General features: G+C 46.9%; 1 protein-coding gene across 1 annotated transcript in view; it reads right to left on the minus strand.

Annotated features, from left to right (window-relative positions):
* Positions 1–18,763, minus strand: part of C4H8orf74 (chromosome 4 C8orf74 homolog) — a 30,771-nt gene extending 12,008 nt beyond the window's left edge. Inside the window, exons 1-2 of the mRNA XM_055580179.1 lie at positions 18,716–18,763; positions 17,026–17,218 (exon numbers count right to left, since the gene is read on the minus strand). Of these exons, the coding sequence (XP_055436154.1) occupies positions 17,026–17,218; positions 18,716–18,763 (241 nt within the window). The remainder of the gene's footprint in view (positions 1–17,025; positions 17,219–18,715) is intronic.

An 18,763-nucleotide genomic window follows, 5' to 3' on the forward strand; every position in this document is an offset into this window, starting at 1 on the left:
GCTTTTGTGTTTATCTTAAAGAAAAACCAATAGCCACATTAAAGGAAAAATCTACCCATACATTAAGATTTGGAAAGATTTTGTTGTCCTTTTAGAGTTTTCTTCCCTGTTCATTTTCTTGGAACTCAAGGAGCAAACACAGGATCAGGTATTTTAAAGATTGTTGAGCTTTTGCCTAAGCTCTTCTCTTTGTCCGTAGTGGTTCTTGCCTTTTCTGCTCAGCAAATACACCCTTCACCATCCTTCACCCCTAGTCCTCGAGAAGTTGGCTACTGCTAAATAGCTTTGGCAGGAAGGACAGACTTTGGTGCCAGGCAATCTCGAGGTTACTACTGGTATTATTTTTCACTGTGTGATGATTTGCAAGTTACCTAACCTCTCTGAACCTCAGTTGCATCTTTGTGAAATGGGGACAATTGTACCCACCCAACCGAGCTTGGTGTGAGCATTAAATGAGATGATCCATGTGGACAGCCTGCGCATCACGACTGCTGAGCGGATGCTTGCGCTTCTCCACCCACTGGTGCAGAGCTCTGCCAGTGCTGGCTGGAGGATGGCTGAGTGAGTGGAGCAAGGATTAAGCTGATTTGGAAAGGTTCAGAGGTCAGAACAGGAGCCATCAGATGGAAGCCTCAGAGAGACAGATTTCAGTTCAGCAGCAGGGAGAACTTTCTAGAAGTGAGAGCTTTATCAGTGGAGGAGTGAGCAGGCAGTTAGCTGGGAAGAGAATTCCTGAATAATGAGTGTGTGGTGGTGGTAGGAGGGAGGGAGGCTTGAATCAGGTGACTTTTGGGGTCCTTTTGATTCTAAGCAGCCGTGGTGATCTCCACCAAGCTCACAGTCCCACATTCTAGGGTGAGGTGGGGGCCTCCTGCAGCCATCTCAAGTTTGCTGAAGGGCCGCTGACTTTGGATTTTCATCCTCCTACTCTTCATCACCCCCAAGGTGAAAATGACCACGTAATCTCACTGTCTCAGGGACAGGGCACTGTACCAAGACTAATATTTGGTGACTTCATACCATTCTTTGTCCCCTCTGCCAGTGGGGGACTCAGAGACTGACCAAAATGTCCAACCAACCAAGGAAAGACATGGGAAGTTAGAGGTAGGGGAGGGGATCATTCCAAAGGGCCAGAAGTCTGGTCCCAAGGACACTAGTACCACCCCCCACCCCACACAGGGAGCACATCCATGCCAGAACACATCAGCTGATGCTGGGGGTGCAGTCTCACTCCTGGACATATACCCCGAGAAAGCCATGATTCAAAAAGACACACGCACCCCAGTGTTCATTATAGCACTATTTACAACAGCCAAGTCATGGGGGCAACCTAAATGCCCACTGACAGGTGAATGGATAAAGAAAATGCAGTACATATATATAATGGCATACTACTCAGCCATAGAAAGGGATGCAATTGGGTCATTTGTAGAGACATGGATGGACCTAGAGACTGTCACACAGAGTAAAGTAAGTCAGAAAGAGAAAAACAAATATCGTACATTAATGCACATATGTGGAATCTGAAAACTGGTACAGGTGAACCTTTTTGCAGGCCATGAATAGAGACACAGACGTAGAGACTAGACGTGTGGATTTAGGATGGGGAAAGGTAGGGTGGGATGAATAAGGAGATTAGGATTTACTATAGACACTACCACGTGTAAAACATATAGCTAGTGGGAAGCTGCTGCAGAGCACAGGGAGCTCAGCTCGGTGCTCTATGATGACCTAGGGGGTGGGTGGGTGGAAGGTTCAAGAAGGAGGGGATATATGTATATATAGCTTATTCACTTCATTATACAGCAGAAGCTAAGACAACACTGTAAAGCAATTATACTCCAATTGAAACAAATAATGTCTATGACAAGGTCACAGTGAGGCTTACAGACGCTACATGTGAAAATGCTGAGATTTCTGTACCTTCCTCTGCAGCAGGTGCAGCCTCTCAGGAAATGTTCCAGCGGCACCTTGATTTCTGGCTGGCTGACTGGTTCAGCCCCACCTGGTGGTCTGCGACCTCTCTCAGCATCATGGGCTGTATTAACTCAGTGTCCCCCCGCCCCTAGTCATTCGTGGAAGTCCTCACCCCCAGGATCCCAGAATATGACTATACTTGGAGACAGGGTCTTTACAGAGGTAATTAAGTTTAAATGAGGTCATGAGGGTGGCCCTAATCGGCTATGACTGATGTGTTTATAAGAAGAGATTAGGGCACACACACACACAAGAGAGGCCGCATGTGGTGTATAGTGAGGAGATGCCCATCTGCAAAGCCTGAGAGGCCTTGGAAGAATGCAATCTTGCTCACACCTTGATCTTGGACTTCCAACCTCCAGAACTAGAGAAAATTAACTTTTGTCGTTGAAGCTGCCCAGTCTGGGGAACTTGGTTATAGCAGCCTGAGCAAACGAATACACTCAGGGGAAGATCTCTGGGATAAGAGTTGCCCCTTTGATAGGAAGTTTGAGATGGACATGTACACACTGCTGTATTTAAAATGGATAACCAACAAGAACGTAATGTACAGCCCAGGGAACTCTGCTCAACATTATGTGGCAGCCTGGATGGGAGGGGGTTTGGGGGAGAAAGGATACATGTGTATGTATGTCTGAGTTCCATCCCTGTACACCTGAAACTGTCACAACGTTGTTAATCGACTATATGCCAATAGAAAATAAAAAGTTTTTTAAAAAAAGAGTTGCCTCTTTGCCCCAAGAGATGGTCTCCTAAGATCTCAATTAGTGCCCTCTGTGGGAACTTCCATCCTCCATCAGCAAAGTTGTCTCCAAGAGTTTAGTCCGAGGGGTGTGGTGGTCTGGCTGCCCAGGAGAAAGCTGCTAGACAGACAGGCTCTCAGGAAGGCAGAGGGCATCTGCTCTCTGCGGCGCTGGTCCTGAGTCACTGGAGGCTCCCCCATGTGGGCGGATGCTCAGGGGCTGGCGGGGTGGCTTCTAGGCATGGCTGTGAGTGCGCTGGGAGGGAGCATTCGTGCAGGGAGCTTGGGGGAGTCATTGCCTCCCGCCAGCCCCCTTCCACCCTACAGCTGCCTGGATAACATTTCCTGGAGAGTCAGGTGTGGCTGTGGGTGGGACCACAGATGCCAGGGCTGTGACGCAGTTCACTGGACCCTTGCCTGATCACCTCTTGCCTCCACTGACTGGTCATCAAGGCCCACTGCCTCCCAGACTCATGATTTGGGGGCCAGGTCAGCAGGAAAGAGGTGTTCCCCAGCCCAGATGTGCACACGGAGCCCCAGAGGAGGCCGGTGCTTGCCAGATGTTGATGATGACAAGAGGTGGAAGCTGCAAAGTGGTTCCAGTGATGGTGGGCAGGTGTTCCCAGGTCCCGGGTGAGCTTGGGTGCCTCCAGCCCTCAGTTCCCCGCTGAGCGAAGCCTGAGTCAGAGGAGGCTGCTCCCTGCTCCCCCTCTCCTGCTGCCATGGGCCCACTGGAGATAGGAAGCTTGGGGTCTCCCCGGCACTCTGAATCTCTGCAGCTCCCTGAGGTCCCCAAATGCCCCAGTATCTCTCCCCTCTCCTCTCCCGGAGCTGAGGTAGGGTGTGCAAAATTTGCCACTTCCTGCGGTTTCCTCCCACCGGGCCGGAGCTGGCAGGCTTCTGTCCCTCTGCGCTGAGAGTGGTGACTTCACCCTGGGCCCCAAGGACGCGGCAGGATAGGATCTGCCCGGGGCTTCCCGGAGCCTGGTAGAGGAGGGGCCAAGACAAGGACTCTTTCTTCTGGCTTGGAGCTGAGACCCGAACATGCCGATGAGCCGTTTGCCGAAGCGGAATCAGCTTCTGCTTTTGAATAAAGGGCCACCCTTTCCCTCTCAGTTCTGGGGCCCGATTGGGCCTGGAGATAAGCTGAGCTGGCGGCCAGCCTGGCGGAGCTCTGAATCACTGTTGTGCAAACATGACCCTCCTTAGAGGCTGCCAGCCAACTTTGTTACCTTGTCTGCAAACAGAACTCAACCACCACAGCCCCAGATTAACTAAACAAAAACAAACAAAAAAATCACCCTCAGAGAAGCTACCTTCCAAGAAAAGTGACAGCCCAGTGTGGACTTTAGCCGAAACAGAAGCTTGAAGGTGAGTTGATAGCCAGTGGGAACCCTGGCTGTTGGCATCTCGCACACCACAACCTGTGATGGGTGGGCCAGGCCTGGGGGCAGGAGGCAGACAGGAGATGAGATGAGGCATGAGGTGAGAAGGACCACAGCTCATCTGGAATCTGACCTGCCTGCCTCTCATGGCCTGGGTCCCCTAACAAGGGGAATGAGTGGTGAGCACTGGGGTCTCCTTACCTGTGTGCCGAGGGCAAGGCAGCTGCCTCACAGGCCAGTCTGGACCTCCCTTCCCCCGGCCCCTGACTTGAACCCAGCTGCAGCCCTAACTGCGGGGAAGGAGGAGACAAGAAATGGGCCAGACAGCGAAAGCCCCACTCTCAGGTGGGGAGCGGGGGAAGCGTGCAGCAGCCTCTGGTCCCGGACCACCAGTCTCTGCTGTGTGACCCACTTCACCTCCATGCCTGGTTGGGGGGCTGACCTTTGCCAAGCACTTTCTGTCTGTCACGCTATCATCCTCTGCAGGCCTGTGTCTTTTTCCAACCCCACTGTGTGTGGGAACTCTTATGGCCCTCATTTTAGAGATTAGGAACTGCAGGCCCAGAGAGGTAAAGTGATGTTTTCAAGGTTGCACAGTAATACATGCTGGAGATGGACTTGAACCCTGGTCTACGGACTGAAGAGTTCGGTGCCTCCTGGTTCTGCTGCGTGGCCTTTGGCCCAGCCCAGCCTGGGCCTGGAGCTGATGCAGAGTGAGAAGGAGTGCCCTGGGGTGGAAGGCACTCCCTGCTTCTGAGGATTGAGGCACCTGTTCATGCCCTTGAGTGTCCTGGGGTTGGGGTTCTGGGAGGCAGTACGGACATAGCCCGATGTCTGGGCTGGCCTGGCTGCCTTCTGGAGTGGCAGATATCATCTGGTTGGCGCCATGGCAGGGCTCGAGTGCAAGGGCCCAGCTCAGGAGGCAGAGTTCTAGGGTGGCTCCCACCTGTGGGGTTCCCTGCTGCACCCCACTGTCTGCACCCTCCAAGCCCAGAGCAAGCCAAAGTCGGCACTCATGGCGGGTCAGTTACCCGGGACTGTCTTTTCTGCCTCCTTCCTTGCACCCCCACTTCAGGGGTGAGTCTGCCATTTGCTTTACCTCTAGGTCCTCTGCCCATTGTCCTGCCCCCTTTCCTCTGATGCATCTGAGGAGAAAGGGTCTCAGGGCCATCTCTGCTGATCCTGAGAAATGGCTGATGACTTCGATATGTTTGGAGGCTGATGAGAAGCAGGTTCTGCATGAAGCATGCCTGGCCACGCTTGATCAGGCCATCTCAGAATCACATCACCCACCTCGAGTCTCTGGGTCTTTGTCCCTGTGGTCCCTCCTGAAAATAAGAGCCAGTCCTCACTGAGCTCCTCCATGCACCAGAGCCATGCTGTAGGCTTCATCTTCATAACCTCAATCCTACCAATTGAATGCTTTTTTTTTTTCCTTTTGATGTGTAATCAGAGGCTCAGTGGTGGTGTGGCTGCCTAGGACTACACGTCCTACAAGGGACTGAACTAGGATTTGAGTCTTCCGTCTGGGCTTGGAGCCTCCAGATGAATTATAGCTTCACTGAGTCCAATTTCAGGCACTGGGAGCCCTCCCAAGAGCTTGTTTCTACTTGATATTTATAACAACCAAGTTTCACAAACTTGGAGTGGATTTAAAAGTAAGAGGAAGATCTAGTAAGCTGGATGTCCCAGGATCAAGATTTAAAAGCTGCCAGAAGGAGGAAAAGACGGGTCAACAGTGACAAATGGAATCAGTGGGGATGATTGTAAAGTACTGCATGTGTATTTCATATCGCCAAGTGCAAGGGCAGGATGGGGAACACCACTATGGGAGGTGCACTGCCTGCCCAATATGACTGTGACATTGATGCTGACCAAGGAAATGTGCCCATAAGCTATAGAAGCAGGAGCATCACCACCAGCATAAGGGTGATGATAAAAATCCCTCATCACTGCATCCGTCAAATCGCAGGTGGTATTGTGTTGGGATCCAGACGCCATAGTTTGAGAATGACATTAACAAACACAAGGGTGCTCAGAGAAGGGCAGCAAGAGAAGGGGTAGGATGAAGAGGTGGGGTAGAGGAAGGAAAGTGAAAGTGTTAGTCACTCAGTCCTGTCCAACTCTTTGTGACCCCATGGACTGTAGTCCGCCAGGCTCCTCTGTCCATGGAATTCTCCAGGTAAGAATACTAGAGTGGGTAGCCATTCCCTTCTCCAGGAGATATTCCTGACACACGGATCAAACCCAGGTCTCCTGCATTGCAGGAAGATTCTTTACCGTCTGAGCTACCAGGGACGCCCATGCGGTGGAGGGGTCTATGGAAACGACATCATGGTAAGAATGATTAAGTGCACTTGGGTTGTCCAGTCGACGTGTGAAGACATGATGATCAGAGTGTATGAAGCCCACTGAGTATTTGCAGGGCCCACCCACTGCTTCTAGAGGACAGGCTTTGGGCATGTGAGTATGAATAGAAGGTGTCAGAGGAGGGTGTAACTAGATATGAGGAGGAATTTCAAATAATGAGAGTGACTGTACAAGGGAATGAACTTCCTCAGAAGGAGGGAGCTCCCTGTTGCTTACAGTGCCATCAGAAGCTAGGAGAGCCTTGCTGGCTTGTTGAGGGGGAGTCCCTTCAGTAGAGGGAATTCAGTTTTCTGATCACAAGTCTCCTGGTAACTCTGAGGTTTAGGAGTCTAGAGACATAGATATGTAGATAGAGACATAGACCGTGTATTGGCAAGGTATGCAATAGCCAGAAATACTGAAAGTGCCAGAGCGATCTAATCTCCTCAGTTTGAAGTTGAGTTTGCATCATCGTCGACTGTTTCTCAAGGGCTCAGCCTGTGGAAGGCTCTGATGGAAACTTGAAAGAGCCCAAGTTCCCACCTGCTTGGGGCTGACATTCTTCTCCTGCTCGTCAGTGTTTGTTCTGGCCTTGAGCCATGGCAGAGCTCAAACCACAAGGCTGAACCTGGTACCCAGGCATCGCTGTGAGCAGCGGGGAGTGGGATCCAGAGGGATGCCAGGAAGGCTCCAAAGGGCAGGGGGTTGTCTGCGACGGGATGAAATTTCCTAAGGATCCTGGAAACCAGCCCCTGAGCACTGCAAGTCTTGCTTCAGCCTTTGGGCTCTGATCACTGGGTTGGAATGCTGGCCTGAAGGACAGGCATGGAAGGGTGCCCACCTGACAACCCCAGAAATAAAAAGGAAGGGCTGATGCAAGTGCACATAAGATATACAATAGGAACACTGAGTGGCTTGAAGTAGAGGAGTGATGGGATTTTATTTGTGTCTGAAAAGAATCACGGAGCGGTTTGGTGAACAGATGCACGATGTGAAAGCCGTGAACTGGTTGAGAGACGGAGATAGGTTAGGAAGGGTGGTGGACAAGGAGGCGGTGAAAAGTGGCTAAGACTGGATGCTGAGGTGCAAGACATCCTTCAGTAGGTGAATGGACACATCAGCTGTGATACATCCAGACAATGGAATATTATTCAGTCCTTAAATAAACTATCCGGCCATGTAAAGACATGGAGGAAACTAAAATGCATATTACTTGTGGAAGTAGTCAATCTGAAAAGGCGACAGACTATAGGATTCCAACTATATGACAAAAGGCAAAAACTACAGAGGCAGTGGAAACATCTACTTTCTACTGGTTGAGGGGCAGGGAAGGAGGATTAGATTGGACTTGGAGAATTCCTAGGGTAGTGAAAGCATTCTCTGTGATACTGTAATGATGGATACATGCCACAACACATTTGTCAAAACCCAAGAACGCATAACACCAGTTCAGCTCAATTCAGTTGCTCAGTCGTGTCCGACTCTTTGTGACCCTATGAACCGCAGCACGCCAGGCCTCCCTGTCCATCACTAACTCCTGGAGTCCACCCAAACCCATGTCCATCGAGGTGGTGATGCCATCCAACCATCTCATCCTCTGTCATCCTCTTTTCATCCCGCGTTCAATCTTTCCAGCATCAGGGTCTTCTCAAATGAGTCAGTTCTTTGCATCAGGTAGCCAAATTACTGGAGTTTCAGCTTCAACATCAGTCCTTCCAATGAACACCCAGGACTGATCTCATGTAGGATGGACTGGTTGGATCTCCTTGCAGTCCAAGGGACTCTTAAGAGTCTTCTCCAATACTACAATTCAAAAGCATCATTCTTCGGGGCTCAGCTTTCTTTATAGTCCAACTCTCACATCCATACATGACCACTGAAAAAACCATAGCCTTGACTAGACAGACCTTTGTTGGCAAAGTAATGTCTCTGCTTTTTAATATGCTGTCTAGATTGGTCATAACTTTCCTTCCGAGGAGTATGCATCTTTTAATTTCATTGCTGCAATCACCATCTGCAGTGATTTTAGAGCCCAGAAAAATAAAGTCAGCCACTATTTCTACTCTTTCCCCATCTATCTGCCATGAAGTGATGGGACCAGATGCCATGATCTTCGTTTTCTGAATGTTGAGCTTTAAGCCAACTTTTCACTGTCCTCTTTCACTTTCATCAAGAGGCTCTTTAGTTGTTCTTAACTTTCTGCCATAAGGGTGGTGTCATCTGCATATCTGAATTTCATCAAATCCTGAAAGATGATGCTGTGAAAGTGCTGCACTCAATATGCCAGCAAATTTGGAAAACTCAGCAGTGGCCACAGGACTGAAAAATGTCAGTTTTCATTCCAATCCCAAAGCAAGGCAATGCCAAAGAATGCTCAAACTACCGCACAATTGCACTCATCTCACACGTTAGTAAAGCAATGCTTGAAATTCTCCAAGCCAGGCTTCAGCAATGCGTGAACCATGAACTTCCAGATGTTCAAGCTGGTTTTAGAAAAGGCAGAGGAACCAGAGATAAAGTTGCCAATATCCGATGGATCACTGAAAAAGTAAGAGAGTTCCAGAAAAACATCTATTTATGCTTTATTGACTATGTCAAAGCCTTTGACTGTGTGATCCACAATAAACTGTGGAAAATTCTCAACCTGCCTGACTTCAGGCTCTACTACAAAGCCACAGTCATCAAGACAGTATGGTACTGGCACAAAGACAGAAATATAGATCAATGGAACAAAATAGAAAGCCCAGAGATAAATCCACGCACATATGGACACCTTATCGTTGACAAAGGAGGCAAGAATATACGATGGATTAAAGACAATCTCTTTAACAAGTGGTGCTGGGAAAACTGGTCAACCACTTGCAAAAGAATGAAACTAGAGCACTTTCTAACACCATACACAAAAATAAACTCAAAATGGATTAAAGATCTAAACATAAGACCAGAAACTATAAAACTCCTAGAGGAGAACATAGGCAAAACACTCTCCGACATACATCACAGCAGGATCCTCTATGACCCACCACCCAGAATATTGGAAATAAAAGCAAAAATAAACAAATGGAACCTAATTAAACTTATAAGCTTCTGCACAACAAAGGAAACTATAAGCAAGGTGAAAAGATAGCCTTCAGAATGGGAGAAAATAATAGCAAATGAAGCAAATGACAAACAACTAATCTCAAAAATATACAAGCAACTCCTACACCTCAATTCCAGAAAAATAAATGACCCAATCAAAAAATGGGCCAAAGAACTAAACAGACATTTCTCCAAAGAAGACACACAGATGGCTAACAAACACATGAAAAGATGCTCAACATCACTCATTATCAGAGAAACGCAAATCAAAACCACTATGAGGTACCATTTCACGCCAGTCAGAATGGCTGCGATCCAAAAGTCTACAAGCAATAAATGATGGAGAGGGTGTGGAGAAAAGGGAACCCTCTTACACTGTTGGTGGGAATGCAAACTAGTACAGCCACTATGGAGAACAGTGTGGAGATTCCTTAAAAAACTGGAAATAGAACTGCCTTATGACCCAGCAATCCCACTGCTGGGCATACACACTGAGGAAACCAGAAGGGAAAGAGACACGTGTACCCCAATGTTCATCGCAGCACTGTTTATAATAGCCAGGACATGGAAGCAACCTAGATGTCCATCAGCAGATGAATGGATAAGAAAGCAGTGGTACATATACACAATGGAGTATTACTCAGCCATTAAAAAGAATACATTTGAATCAGTTCTAATGAGGTGGATGAAACTGGAGCCTATTATACAGAGTGAAGTAAGCCAGAAAGAAAAACACCAATACAGTATACTAACGCATATATATGGAATTTAGAAAGATGGTAACAATAACCCTGTATACGAGACAGCAAAAGAGACACTGATGTATAGAACAGTCTTTTGGACTCTGTGGGAGAGGGAGAGGGTGGGATGATTTGGGAGAATGGCATTGAAATATGTATAATATCATATATGAAACGAATCGCCAGTCAAGGTTCGATGCACGATACTGGATGCTTGGGGCTGGTGCACTGGGATGACCCAGAGGGATGGTACGGGCAGGGAGGAGGGAGGAGGGTTCAGGATGGGGAACACATGTATACCTGTGGCAGATTCATTGTGATATATGGCAAAACCAATACAATATTGTAAAGTTAAATAAAATAAAATTATAAATAAATAAATAAATAAACTGTGGAAAAATCTGAAAGAGATGGGAATACCAGACCACCTGACCTGCCTCTTGAGAAACCTGTATGCAGGTCAGGAAGCAACAGTTAGAACTGAACATGGAACAACAGACTGGTTCCAAAACAAGAAAGGAGTATGTCAAGGCTGTATATTGTCACGCTGCTTATTTAACTTCTATGCAGAGTACATCATGAGAAACGCTGAGCTGGAGGAATCACAAGCTGGAATCAAGATTGCCGGGAGAAATAACACCAGGTACGAACATTAATGTAAAGTATGAACTTGAAGTGATAATCACGTATCAGTGTCGGTTCATCAGTTAGAACACATGTACCCTCTCTGGAGGGGGATGTTGATAATGGGAAATGCTGTGAGTGTGGGTTGGGGGAAGGCAGGGTTTCCGTGGGGAATCTCTGTACATTCTCCTCTATTTCACTGGGAACATAAAACTACTCTAAAAAACAAAGTCTATTAAAAAATAGTACAACCTGAAATCATAAATATCCTAGAAGAAAACAGGTGAAAGCTCCTTGACATTAATCTTAACAAATAATTTTTGGGGTAAGACACCACAAGTAAAGGCAACAAGAGCAAAAACCAACAAGGAGGACTACATCAAACTGAAAGCTTTTGCACGGTAAAAAAATGATCAACAAAATAAAAAGGGCCACCTGAAGAGACTTCCCTGGTGGTCCAGTGGTTGAGACTCTGTGCTTTCAGCGCAGGGGGCATGGGTTTGATTCCTGGCTAGGGAACTAAGATCCACCAAGAAAAAAAAAAGCCAATATCATCATAATAAATATTTAAATAAATAAAAGCAACCTACAGGACGGGAAAAAATATTTGCAAATCATATGCCTAATAAGGGGTTAGGACCCGAAATATGTTGAGAAATCATAGAACTCAACAGTAAACACTCAAATAAAGTACTTGAGTATTTTTACTCGAGTAAAAATGCGGAAAGTACTTGAATATACTTTTTCCCAAAGAAGACATACAGGTGGCCAACAGGTACATGAAAAGCTGTTCAGCATAACTACCATAAGGGAATGCAAATCCAAACCACAGTGAGGTCTCATTTCATACCTTTTAGTATGGTTATCATCAAAAAGACTAGAAATAACAAGTCCTGGAGAGGATGTAGATAAAAGGGCACACTTGTGCAATTTTGGTGGGACTGTAAATTGCTGCAGTCACTACAAAAAATAGTATAGAGGCTCATCAGCCAGTCAGTTCAGTCGCTCAGTCGTGTCCGACTCTTTCCAATCCCATGGACTCCAGCATGCCAGGCCTCCCTATCCATCACTAACTTCCGGAGTTTACTCAAACTCATGTCTACTGAGTTGGTGATGCCATCCAACCATCTCATCCTCTGTCATCCCCTTCTCTTCCCACCTTCAATATTTCCAGCATCAGGGTCTTTTTAAATGAGTCAGTTCTTCACATCAGGTGGCCAAAGTATTAGAGTTTCAGCTTCAGCATCAGTCCTTCCAATGAGTATTCAGGAGTGATTTCCTTTAGGATGGACTGGTTGGATCTCCTTGCAGTCCAAGGAACTCTCAAGAGTCTTCTCCAACACCACAATTCAAAAGTGTCAGTTCTTTTCTGGTCAGCTTTCTTTATAGTCCAACTCTCACATCCATACATGACTACTGGAAAAACCATAGCTTTGACAAGATGGACCTTTGTTGGCAAAGTAATGTCTCTGCTTTTGAATATGCTGTCTAGGTTGGTCATAACTTTTCTTCCAAGGAGCAAGTGTCTTTTAATTTCATGGCTGCAGTCACCATCCGCAGTGATTTTGGAGCCCCCAAAAATAAAGTCTGTCACTGTTTCCTCTGTTTCCCCATCTGTTTCCCATGAAGTGATGGGACCAGATGCCATGATCTTAGTTTTCTGAATGTTGAGTTTTCAGCCAACTTTTTTACTCTCCTCTTTTACTTTCATCAAGAGGCTCTTTAGTTCTTCTTCGATTTCTGCCATAAGGGTGGTGTCATCTGCATATCTGAGGTTATTGATATTTCTCCTGGCAATCTTGATTCCAGCATGAGCTTCCTCCAGCCCAGTGTTTCTCATGATGTACTCTGCATAGAAGTTAAATAAGCAGGGTGACAATATACAGCCTTGACGTACTCCTTTCCTGATTTGGAACCAGCCCATTGTTCCATGTCCAGTTCTAACTGTTGCTTCTTGACCTGCATACAGATTTCTCAGGAGGCAGGTCAGGTGGTCTGGTATCCCCATCTCTTGAAGAATTTTCCAGAGTTTGTTGTGATCTACACAGTCAAAGGCTTTGGCATAGTTAATAAAGCAGAAATAGATGTTTTTCTGGAGCTCTCTTGTTTTTTCAGTGATCCAATGGATGTTGGCAATTTGATCTCTGGTTCCTCTGCCTTTTCTAAATCCAGCTTGAACACCTGGAATTTCTTGATTCATGTACTCTTGAAATCTGGCTTGGAGAATTTTAAGCATTACTTTGCTAGCATGTGAGATGAGGGCAATGTGCGGTAGTTTGAACATTCTTTGGGGTTGAGATGAGAACTGACCATTTCCAGTCCTATGGTCACTGCTGAGTTTTCCAAATTTGCTGGCATATTGAGTGCAACACTTTCACAGCATCATCTTTTAGGATTTGAAATAGCTCAGCTGGAATTCTATCACCACCTCTAGCTTTGTTCGTAGTGATGCTTCCTAAGGCCCACTTGACTTCACATTCCAGGATGTCTGGCTCTAGGTGACTGATCACACCATCATGATTATCTGGGTCGTGAAGATCTTTTTTGTACAGTTCTGTGTATTCTTGCCTCCTCTGCTTAATATCATCTGCTTCTGTTAGGTCCATACCATTTCTGTCCTTTATTGAGCCCATCTTTGCATGAAATATTCCCTTGGTATCTCTAATTTTCTTGAAGAGATCTCTAGTCTTTCCCATTCTATTGTTTTCCTCTATTTCTTTGCACTGATCACTGTGGAAAGCTTTCTTATCTCTCCTTGTTATTCTTTGGAACTCTGCATTCAAATGGGTATATCTTTCCTTTTCTCCTTTGCTTTTCACTTCTCTTCTTTTCACAGCTATTTATAAGGCCTCCTCAGACAACCATTTGCTTTTTTTGCATTTCTTTTTCTTAGGGATGGTCTTGATCCCTGTCTCCTGTACAATGTCACCAACCTCCGTCCATAGTTCTCAGGCACTCTGTCTATCAGATCTAATCCCTTGAATCTATTCCTCAACAAATTACAAATAAAGCTACCACATGATACAGTGGCCCCATTTCTGGGTACATGTTCAAAGGAAATGAAATCACTCTTGAAGAGATATCTGACCCCCATGTTGGCTGTGGGCTTCCCTAGTGGCTCAGATGGTAAAGAAGCTGCTTGCAATGCAGGAGACCTGGTTTTGATTCCTGGATCAGGAAGATCCCCTGGAGAAGGGAATGACTACCCACTCCAATGTTCTTGTCTGGAAAATTCTGCAGAATCACCTGGTGGGCTACAGTCCATGGGGTAGCAAAGAGTTGGACATGATTGAGTGACTAACACTAACACATTTCACTGTGGCATTATTCACAATAGCCAATATACAGAAATAACCCCCTGTATCAAATGACAGACAAATGGATAAAGAAAATGTGAATATACACTATAGAGATGTGTGTATATATACATATATGCATTGTTGATGTTGTTGTTAAGTCACTTTAGTCTGTGTCATCCCATAGACGGCAGCCCACCAGGCTCCCCCATCCCTGGGATTCTCCAGGCAAGAACACTGGAGTGGGTTGCCATTTCCTTCTCCACATATATGCATACATGTGTATAAATGCATGCATATATATAAAGGAATATTCAGTTCAGTTCAGTTCAGTCGCTCAGTGGTGTCCAACTCTTTGCGACCCCATGAATTGCAGCACACCAGGCCTCCCTGTCCATCACCAATGCCCGGAGTTCACTCAGACTCAAGTCCATTAAGTCGGTGATATCATCCAGCCATCTCATCCTCTGTCGTCCCCTTCTCCTCCTGCCCCCAATCCGTCCCAGCATCAGAGTCTTTTCCAATGAGTCAACTCTTCGCATGAGCTGGCCAAAGTACTGGAGTTTCAGCTTTAGCATCATTCCTTCCAAAGAACACCCAGGACTGATCTCCTTTAGAATGGACTGGTTGGATCTCCTTGCAGTCCAAGGGACTCTCAAGAGTCTTCTCCAACACCACAGTTATTATTCAGCCATAAAAGAAGGAAATCATAGCATTTGTAACAACATGATGAACTTTGAAGTCATTATGTGTCAAGTGAGAAAAGTCGGAGAAAGACAAATATGGTATGATTTCACTTACATGTGGAATCAAAACAACCCTGAACTTCATCAGGGACATAGTAAAGACAGGTGGTTGCCAGAAGCCATGGGTTGGTGCATGGGTGAAATAGGTGAAGGTGGCCAAAGGTACAAACTTCCAGTTATAAGATAATTAACACCTGAGGATATAATGTAAAACATGATGACTATAATTAACAATATCATATTGTGTATTTGAGAGTTGCCAAGAGAGTAGACCTTAAAAATTCTCATCCCCCCCCAAAAAAAAACTAGGTGAGGTGGTGTTCATTAAACTTATTGTGCTAATTATTTCACAATATATACATACATCAAACCATGTTGCATACCTTATACAATACTGTATGTCAATTATATCTCAATGAAGCTAGAAAAAAATAGTACAAAGAAAAATTTCCTGAAGTACTTAAAGAACAAGTGATCCAGTTAATGCCCCATCAACCAGGATCTTTTTGTGTGCATTTCCTCCACAAGGACATTCACAATCACAACCACCAGAGTCCAGAAATCACCCTCAACACAACACTAGTGTGCAATAACCAGACCTGACCCAAGGTTCTCCAGTTGTCCCACTGACATTCTGTACAGCGAAAGGACCCAAATTGGGTCCACCTGTCATGTTTAGTGGACACGTTCCCTCAGTGTCTTTCAGTTTGGAGCAGTTCCTCTGTCTTTCCTTGGTTCTCGTGCCCTCTGTGCTTTGCAGCTTACAGGAGAGGGCCTTTGTGTAGTGCTCTTAATTGGAAGTTTTTCTCAATGATGTCAGGCTCTGAGTCTCTGCTAGAACCATCACAGAAGGATGGTGGCTGCTTCTTTTGCATCCCATTGGGTGGCATGATAATATGTGTCCTCTTACTGATGTAACATTGATTAAGGAGGTGTCCCCCAGGCTCCCTCACCCTAAAAGTATTCTTTTCCCCTTTGCCATCAGTAATGACGTTGTGGGGAGACTCTGAGGAAGTGTGTAAATATCTCATTTCCCATCAAGCATTCAGCCACTGACTTTAGCACCTACTGATGATTCTTGGTTGAGTATTACTACAATGGTGGTCATGGAGGGGATGCTCCATGTATCTGCTTAATGAATGAATCTGCATCTCAGACAAGGAGTGGGAAGTTGTGGCCACACCCCCTCGTGCTGTGGATCACAGCGAGAGAGGCTTACCCTCTTCTTCTGAAGCCCAACACAGGGTAGGGGTGGGAGAGATGCTCTTTCCACAACCCGACTCTGGTTCCCACATCCCTGCCAGCAAGCTGACATCTGTAGAGGATTCCTCCAAGATATTCAGCAGAACAAAAATGGATGCTGGGAACAATTTGCAGTCTCTCAGGAGTACAATGGAAATTCAGTGAAGGATTTTAAGCAGAATAGTGACACATTTAAGTTAAGCAGGACCAAAACAAAACTTCTGAATTATTATTATTCCTTCTCTCTTTTCTAAAACAAAAATTGACTTCTCTTGGACCCTAACTCTCAACTCACTGCCCTAGAGATACAGGTTTAATGATGAAGTTCATTGCTGTTGTTTATTTGCTAAGTTGTAACTGACTCTCTGCAACCCCATGGACTGTAGCCCACCAGGCTCCTCTGTCCATGGGATTTCCCAGGCAAGAATACTGGACTGGCTTGAAACTTCCTTCTCCAGGGGTCTTCCCAACTCAAGGATCGAACCTGTGTCTCTTATGCCTCTTGCATTGGCAGGTGGATTCTTTACCACTGAGCCTCCAGGGAAACATAATGTAGTTCATACTAAAGTGTAAATGACTGACTGAAAAACAAACACCCCTGGTTGCTTTGTGAATAGCTTGGCGTGGTGCAAGAGTTCCCACCAGGGTGATCAGAAACAAGACTCAGCAAGGACATTCTGTTTGTTCCACTTTCCATAAAGTCTGGACAGGGCCCTGTTTTGGACCATATGAAGAGGCTAAATGCCAGGGAAAGAAAGCAAGTAGCTTCAGGCTCTTTGAAGGGCCCCTAGGGCTGTGAGCCCTCCCCAGGCCTCACTGACTCCTGCCCTGCCTGCCCTGTACCTTTGGTTTCCTTGAGCAGCTCTTCCGTGAACTTGACCACCTGCGCCACCTCCCGCCATGGGAAGCCTTTGCCCACAGCAAAGATGATGCTTTCATAGAGGGTGTCCAGCAGGATGCTTCTGCGGGAGTCCCTGAGCTCGTCAAACTCTTCCCAGTTCAGCAGTCTCCGCAGGTGCTCCCGACCTTCTGGTTTCTGCAGGGTGTGATATGAGGGGTGGAGGGTGAGACTGAGGAATCGGGACAACATCATCACTGGGAGCCCATGCTGCGCCCCCGGATCCTGAAGAGTGACCAGGACTAGGGGTACACTAGGGCAGAATTAGTCTTTCATTTCTGGACAGCTTTCCCTCACCTTTCTAGCCCTGCTCCTTCCTCTGGGAGTTTTCATCCTAGCGGCTACAGCTCCAGGTTTCTACCCCGCCAGCAGCCCTCAAGTCCCGAATTAGTATGATCCTCTTCCCTCAAACAAAATTTGACTTCCCTCTGAGACTGCTCCAGAGATATTGATGTGACCATGAAATTCATACTAAAGTATAAATGACTAGCCAAGAAGAAGCTTGATGAAGCAATGCTTTAGCAGAAGGAATGCATCTTGCTTGGTGAAGCTAGGGGCTCAAGACTGGTTAAGGTATCTTTTATTCCTTTCTTTAGGTTAGAATTTGTTTTACTTGAGAGTTCATCTGGCCTTTCTAGAAAGTTTCTTAGAGATCACCAACACATGTAGGAGAATCAAGTCCCTTTCAAGGAGGGGGCAAGAAAAGGTGTGGCATGAATGGGGATTCAGTGAACACAAGAGTGTTGCTCCCCTGGGGGGAGGGGAGTGGGGAAGGGATGGTAGACAGCACTTGAGGGAGGCCCAGAGCCTGTCTCAGCCCCTGGGGATCCTCTCTCCTCCCCCACAGCCCCTGTAGACCCCTAAGTCAGCATCTGAAAGGACAGCTGGCTGGAAAATCCAGGAAAGATGATGCAAGCACCCGTCCTGGGCCAGGGAAGGAAGCCTTAGCCAGGGGTGCCTTGCCTGCTGCCTCCCTGTCAGCTCGAGACTGCTGGTCAGAGGCTGACCTGTGCACACCGCTGGCCTGGGGTGGTCTTGCCTGAGTTCTACAGCAGAGCCTCTGTGGATGGACTGGAGGCCCGGGCCCTGCAGGCTAGATTCTCCTCTGTCTACAGGTGTTCATATTGCTCATGCATTTTGGCCTCAGAAACGATTCTGAGCAACCGTTGAAATCTGCCCCCTTCTCTGCCCTAAAGACACAGACCCCCCAGCTCCCACCACACCCACAACCACACACATATTCCCTCCACATATTGGCCTACAATTCTGACAGGCTCTCAGGGCCTGAGGGCTCTGGTGAATGTGGCACCCCTGTGACCAGCTGCAGGGGCCTCCCAGGCCCTCCCTGGAGTGTAGGCGGGCACAGCGCCTCCACGCCCTCCTCCTCTGTCCTTCCATGCGGGCTCTGCTGCATCAAGGGCTGTCACCGCAGGCCTGGAAGATAGCCCTCCAGTTCCAAAGACTGGGCTAACTTTGGCCTGGCACACACATTCCCTGCGCACACACCCGCCTGTCTCGGGCCTCTGTGCTGACACGCAGGGACAGGAGAGCTGTCCAGGGGTCCCTGGGAGGACACACCTCCCTCTTAGGCCAGTTGGAGCACAGTTTCTCTTAAAAGTCATGTGTTCTCTTCACCTGAAATTGGAAGACTTTTTTCACTCCCTGGGCTGTTAGGAGTGCCAT

Source organism: Bubalus kerabau, chromosome 4 (assembly GCF_029407905.1).
Source record: "Bubalus kerabau isolate K-KA32 ecotype Philippines breed swamp buffalo chromosome 4, PCC_UOA_SB_1v2, whole genome shotgun sequence".
NCBI classification, from domain to species: domain Eukaryota; kingdom Metazoa; phylum Chordata; class Mammalia; order Artiodactyla; family Bovidae; genus Bubalus; species Bubalus kerabau.